This window comes from Bombus pascuorum, unplaced genomic scaffold, assembly GCF_905332965.1.
Source record: "Bombus pascuorum unplaced genomic scaffold, iyBomPasc1.1, whole genome shotgun sequence".
NCBI classification, from domain to species: domain Eukaryota; kingdom Metazoa; phylum Arthropoda; class Insecta; order Hymenoptera; family Apidae; genus Bombus; species Bombus pascuorum.
Window position 1 is genome coordinate 263,977 of NW_026869729.1, and position 7,036 is coordinate 271,012.

The 7,036-nt window shown below is 36.9% G+C and overlaps 1 protein-coding gene across 1 annotated transcript; it reads right to left on the bottom strand.

The window, feature by feature from the left end:
* Positions 1 to 402: 402 nt before the first annotated feature.
* LOC132915580 (conserved oligomeric Golgi complex subunit 4-like) lies at positions 403 to 1,157 on the bottom strand. The gene is made up of 3 exons (XM_060975426.1): positions 1,038 to 1,157; positions 769 to 954; positions 403 to 702 (listed from the first exon to the last, which is right to left on the bottom strand). Exons 1-3 carry the CDS (start codon positions 1,155 to 1,157, stop codon positions 445 to 447), a joined length of 564 nt encoding a protein of 187 aa, XP_060831409.1. The 3' UTR covers positions 403 to 444.
* Positions 1,158 to 7,036: the final 5,879 nt, after the last annotated feature.

Genomic DNA, 7,036 nt, shown 5'->3' on the forward strand with positions numbered 1-7,036 from the left:
CGATAGACTCCCATGCGTTGTAGTAGAGCCTACGAGCCAAGCAGAGCGGCCCGTTGATTTTCGGCAGGATGCCCCTGAGTGCTCTGACCATCTTGTCGGCGCTACTACAAACCGTTTCTATGTGCTTGTCGAAACTCCTGTGTGTGCCGATCGAGACACCGAGGTATTTATCCGCTCGAATGTTTCGATGTCCGAGGTACCTAATTTGATTCCGATCACTCTCGGCACCCGCATCCCAGTGATGAGCATTATTTCCGTCTTCTCTCTCGCCAGCGTGAGTATTATATGTATTAATAATAATTAAGTTATACTAATAACGCTGTTGATTATTAAGCCAAAATAGTATTTTAACTTTGTATAATTTATGCATTAATCAGAAATAAAAATATAAAAAAAAATTGACTGTTTCTTATTATTTATTATACCAATATAATTCAACAAAAATTACGGTGTCAATCTCTTTATATCCTCGGGACGAAAATCTATCCTCATAGAAGCAATACGTCGAACTTCAGCAGGTGTTAATCTCCATGCAATCGCATCTGCACCACAATAATTTACTAGTTCTTCTACTTTTTCAACGCTTAATATGGTAGCTATTTGCGTTAATCGTGCAAATTTATCACGTACAGACCATGAGGTAACAGCGGCTAAGTAACTTGCTAATGACCTTACTTCTTTATCAAGTATAAGATCTACCGCCTAAAAAATTATTGATTATGATGGAATAAATATTAAAATTATAATAAATTCATAAAATATACATACTCTGTTAAAAGTAGACTTTAATACAACTTTTTCTAAACGAGCTGTTACTTCAGCAGTAAGAAGACCAATTAAAGCATCATAATTAGGTGCTGTTAAACTTCCCTTAAAACTTTGAAGTAAAAATTCTAAATTCATAATTAAAGATTGTACGAAAGGTCCATCTGTTTCATTTCTTAATAAGTCATCCTACGGATATTGACGAATCGTTACGAGTTTTTTATTTCCTTAACTCATTTTAATCATTTCTTATGATTATATACTTTGTTTACCTCGTTCATATGATGATGCACTGATAAGAATGCATCGACCCAAAGTGTGACCCTCGGTTTGACAGCGCTTACTCGTAACTGTTCTAGAGCATAATCATTAACCGCTCGTAAAATCGACATAATTCTGGAAATAATACCACTAATGCCAAATTTAAAGTTGGGAATGCCTGAATATTTAGTACAAGATGGAAGTAGCTGCAGTTACGAATAACAAAGTTTGGAAGACAGTTCGCTAAATAAGATTGGCATAGAAGATACATCATCTAATACTCCTGATCATGATCAGCAACCTGACATTTTATTCGAGCAATCAGTCTACTTCAGATAGCTTGGATCTCAAACATCAAACAACTGATGTTGGTAAGATCTTTATTATTTTATTCTATTTTTAAAGCGTAGGGGGATATGTTGCATAATCTTGTTTGTTAACTAGGGCACTTGCGTTCGAAACCTAGTACTTCTGGAGAAAGATTAGCACAAGAAGCAGTGCAGGGTAAGTGTTTCCCTAATCAGTATTTACTTTACCTTACTATGACACACGATATAATCTTTTATTCCTCTAATCTTTTAATCTTTTAAAATAAATGTTAACAATTACCAGAACTGTATTAAGAAGTTATTATCAATAAAGCGTACATAATATAATAGAATCTGTAATTCCTAGTGTTTTATATGTACAACAATTTGAATCAGATATGATGATATTTGATATTTATATCGAAGATTTAATTAAGAGAAATGGCATTGTAAACTAACTTTAAGTTTTGCACCCATATATTGCTGATGCTAATGATTCCTAATTGTTAAGGTTATTCAGTGGATGGAATTAAAGAAATGCGTGAGCAAACTGCAAGGTATTGAAAGTGTATATATTGTGAATAGTAAATTACAAAATATGTGGTACTATGTAAGCCGATCCAGATCCTCTCGCTAGCAACGTTACCCTGAGACTGAAACAACTGTCTAAACCAACGTCGGACGTGTACCGCTTATGGTCTTTCCTCGACGCATTCTTTTGTCTATGCGCTTTCGAAGACCTTAGGCGGTTGAGAAACCGAAAACCAGATGTAGAGTTTTCTCAGAAGTGACGATCACTTCAACACCCTCCCTAAAACTCTACATCGGTCTATACAATTATCTCTTTGTAAATATTCGAAGCTTAATTTCGTCAATACCTTTCTCTTTATTATTCAAATTAATTTATTACTCAAAATACTACAAGAAGACTTAACAGATCATGTAGAGTTTTTCCTTTTTTTTTTTTCATGTAATAACCACTTCGATACCCTCCCTAAAAACTCTACATCTTTACAAAAATTACCTCTTAATATCTCTTTTATTTTTCAAACCTAATTTCTGTCTCAAATAGTCAAATCTTGGTTTTGGCAACGCCTTTGTATATATATCTGCCAGTTGTTCTTCGCTTGTTACGTACGTTACATCAATTTCGCCTCTATTGTATAAATCTCGCAAGAAATGATATCTTACATCAATATGCTTACTTCTTTGATGGAATTCCGGATTCTTAATTAATTTCGCGGCACTAGTATTGTCTACATATAGCGTATACTTGAGGATATCTATTTTACATTCAAGAAATATTTTCTTCAGCCACATAATTTCTTTCGCTCCTGAGGCTGCACTGACATACTCAGCTTCTGTCGTAGATAAAGCTATACATTGTTGTCGCTTACATTGCCATGTAATGGCCACATTCGCATACTTACATACAACGCCTGATGTCGACTTTCTTGTGTCTTTGTCGCCTGCATAGTCAGCATCGCTGAAGGTTTCGAGACTACCTGCTTTTGTATATAAGAGTCCCATGTCCGCGGTCCCTTTTATGTAGCGTAAAATTCGTTTGACTAATTTCCACTGTTGCTTATTTGGATTTTCTAAATGTCTCGACGCTATATTTATTGCAAAGCTAATGTCTGGCCTACTTACGGTTTGTAGAAACATTAAGTTTCCTACAGCTTCTCTGTATGGTGCGTTACAATCATTATTGCCTATGTTACTTTCATTCCAATTAGTCTCAATAGGTGTAGAAACACTGTTTGTCTCATTCATATTAAATTTCTCTAATATGCTTTCGATATACCTACTCTGATGAATAAATATCGAACCATCTTCTAGTCTATTAATTTCAAGTCCAAGAAAACTCTTTACTTCTTTCGAACTCGTAATTTTGAATTCTTTATTTAAATTGCTAAAAAATTTATCGATTAGAGATTCGTCTGAGGCTGCTACCAGTCCATCGTCTACGTATATGGTCATCAACATTAATTTGTCATCTTCTCTATAAATATAAAAGCAATTATCTGCGTTACTCTGATAAAATTTTAAATCTGAGATAAATTTTGTGAAACGTTCCGTCCAACATCTTGGAGACTGCTTTAAGCCATATAGGCTTTTTAGCAATTTACAAACGCGATTTGGACCATCATCAAAACCTTTAGGTTGTTTCATATAAATGTCTTCTTTCAGACTTCCATATAAAAATGCGGTTTTAATGTCAAACTGTCCAAGGTGTAAATTATTTTTGGCAGCCATACTAAGCATTAATCTAATTGTGTCAAACCGAGCAACGGGACTATAGGTTTCCTTATAGTCTATGCCTTCTTTCTGTGAACACCCTTTAATCACAAGTCGCGCTTTATATCGTTCCGAATTGTCCGGATTTTGCTTTATCGTTAAAACCCACCAATTGCTAAGTATCTTTTGATCTTTTCGTTTTTCTACAAGGATCCACGTCTTATTTTCATGGTGCGATTTCATTTCATCACTCATAGCCGCTTTCCATAATTCTTTCTTTTCGGATCTCATCGCTTCGTTAAAATCCACCGGTAATTTTTCCGCTACGTACGTTACTGGACTACCATAAAAATCGGTTCGTTTTATTTTGTCTCTATCTCTCAATTGTCTCACATTCTCGTTGGTTACATGAGGTTGTTTTTCATGTTCACTCACTGCGCTTTCATACGTACATGCTCTATCGTTCTGCGTACACACATCTTCGCGCTCGACAATTTTCGGTAAATTTATACTAACGAATTTTGCAGTTTCTAGTTCGGGCTTAAATATTACGTCACGGCTTAATATTACATTTCTTACGGTCGGCACGTATATTCGATACCCTCGTCCGTCATCTAAATAGCCTACCCAATATCCTTTGTTAGCCTTTTTGTCAAGTTTACTTCTCTTTTCCGCAGGTATGTGTGCAAAGCATTCAGTACCGAAAACTCTAAACTTTTCTACATCTGAGGATTTCCCGTACCATAGTTCATATGGTGTTTTATTGTCTTGTCCTGTTGGCCCTGTCTTATTTATGACATGCACTGCTGTGTTCATGGCTTCGGCCCATAAAAACAACGGTAGGATTGGTTTCGAATGTAGCATTGACCGGCCTGCCTCTACTATTGTTCTATTTTCTCTTTCTGCAACGCCATTCTGTTCAGGAGTGTATGGGACGTTAACCGTGTGCCTAATTCCCTGACTTCTTAAAAATTCTTTAACCTCTTTATTTTTGAATTCTTTCCCTCCGTCACTATGAATTTCTTTGATCTTACTATTGAATTGGTTTTCGACTTCTAAACAAAAAGTTTTTAGCTTTTCGATTACTTCTGACTTATGTCGTAAGAAGTAAATCTTCGTGAATTTCGAAAAATCGTCTTTAAATATCAAAAAATACAGTTTCTTTCCTAATGACTCGACTTCCATAGGTCCACATACATCCGTATAAATAATTTCGCGAGGTTTAGTCGCACGCTTGATTTTCTCGTGAAAACTCGATCTATGATGTTTCCCGTATGCGCAACTTTCACAGAAAAAGCTACTATCCTCTACAACTTTTATATTTAAATTCTTTAAGAAATCCTTAACGTGTCTGATGTTTTGATGACATAGCCGTTCGTGCCATAATTGCAACGTATCCGCGTTTGATTCCGCTCTATTGCTAAGATTGCAAACTGACGGTACGATAACTCGCATATCGACCTTATATAAATTTCCGATAACCGAACCTCTTGCTATTACCTTCTTGTTTTGTAGAAATATACATTTTTCCCCATCCTTTAAAATACAAAAGTCTATACCCCTCCTTGCGACAGATCTAATGGAAAACAGATTTCTTTTCATACCTGGTACATATAATACATCCTTCATTGTACATGCTACCCATTTGTCATCCACAAAAGCCTCTACTTTGATTTTTCCTCTGCCGCATGCTTCCATGAATGTACCATCGCCGATCTCTATCTTCACCGTGTTATCGAATTTTTCGAAAACGCTGAACCATTCTTTTCGTCCTGTCATGTGATCCGTAGCTCCTGAGTCGATTATCCAAACATCGTGGTTTGCCGCATGTATCGTTGAGGTGCTTCCTAATAGGCTAATTCCGTTGTCATCACGATTTTGATTTCTGGGTTCCTGGTTGTCTCTACTGTTGTTTCCTTTATTATTTTTGAAGCAATTTTTGCTGATGTGGCCTTTCCTTTTACATATATAGCATCTAAAACAATCTCTTTTTAGATATCCAACTTTTCCACAGTTGAAACAGCTTCGTCCTTGTTTCTCGTATTCAATTTTATTTGATCGCTTCTGCTGTTCCCTTTTACAATTATTACTTTTTGTTACCAGCGCCACCGATGTTTCCTGGTCGTCTTTCTTCCATCTGCTTTCTTCTGTCATCAGTCTGGTACTAAGCCTGTCTAGGGTCATCTTTTCTTCTTCCATTGAATCCCATGCACTGTGAAAGTGATCAAATTTACTCGGTAACGCCGATAAAATGCGTGTTATCAGCATTTTCTCGGCAATTTCACTTCCAAGGGCTTTCATCTTCGCTGCTATTAGTTCCAACTTCGACAAGTTGTGGGACACATTTTCAGATTCCTCCCATTTAAAATTGAAGAACTGCTTCTAGACCATATTTAGATTCTCATTCGACTTCATATTATATACTGCGTTTAATTTTTTCCACATTTCATGTGCTGTTGTGCAGCATAAAAGAAGATCCAACGGTTTTCTTCCTACCGAGGTCACAATTAATTTCCTCGCTAACCGATCTGCCTTCAAAAATCTTTCACGGGCGATTCCCTTTTCTGTACTGTTACCTGGATGACACAGATTCCCTTCACACACGTTGATCAGGTCGTCATCTTCCTCCAAAAGTGTGCGCATAATAAAACGCCACTGGAGCCAATTTTCTTCGCCACGTAACATCTCGATCTTCGCACTTGCTGATTCCATTTTAGCACTATCACTTACTTTACTAAGCACAACACTTCAACACTTTATTCACTTCGCGTTGCTACCTTACAATTTACAGCCCTGGGCCCATAACCTGTTAGGGTTATTCAGTGGATGGAATTAAAGAAATGCGCGAGCAAACTACAAGGTATTGAAAGTGTATATATTGTGAATAATAAATTACAAAATATGTAGTACTATGTAAGCCGATCCAGATCCTCTCGCTAGTGTCACGACCGGCTCACTTTAAAATCGGAGATAAAGATGTGGCGGCACTCGGCGACAATGTATATCGCTGAAGTGCCTAATGAACCATCAACATCCCAACGGTCCTTCCACCGAAGGCTCTAGAAGAAAGAGCGCGTGGCAACGGCCGCGGACGCCTGGCAAATGCGTGGACGGTGGGGATGTTGAGGGATAACAAAAGAAAGCGATCGGATCCGATCGAAAGTAAAAAATCATAAGAGCTTCAGTCTTAAAAGGTCACGCTTAGAGCTCGGAAGTAGATTGTAAAACCAAGTGTTAGAAGAAAAATAAAGTTTCTTTTTTTTATTCTTTTTTGTTGTTCTTTTGCATAATTTTACATGACATTTTGGCGATCCTGCCAGGATAGTGAAAAGTGTTTGTTCGGAAACCAAAAGACATTCATCATCTACGGAAGATAGAATTATTTGGGACTACGGTCATCCGCAACAACAAAGTAACTATCACGAACCAAGCGAAGTGACAATAAAAGTGAAATCAGCGCAATA

Coding starts and splice junctions, on each gene's coding strand:
- LOC132915580 (XM_060975426.1), bottom strand. CDS start 1,157: ATGTCGATTTTACGAGCGGTTAATGATTATGCTCTAGAACAGTTACGA. Junction 955..1,037: donor TGCATCATCATATGAACGAG/GTAAACAAAGTA, acceptor CAATATCCGTAG/GATGACTTATTAAGAAATGA. Junction 703..768: donor TAAAGTCTACTTTTAACAGA/GTATGTATATTT, acceptor ATAATTTTTTAG/GCGGTAGATCTTATACTTGA.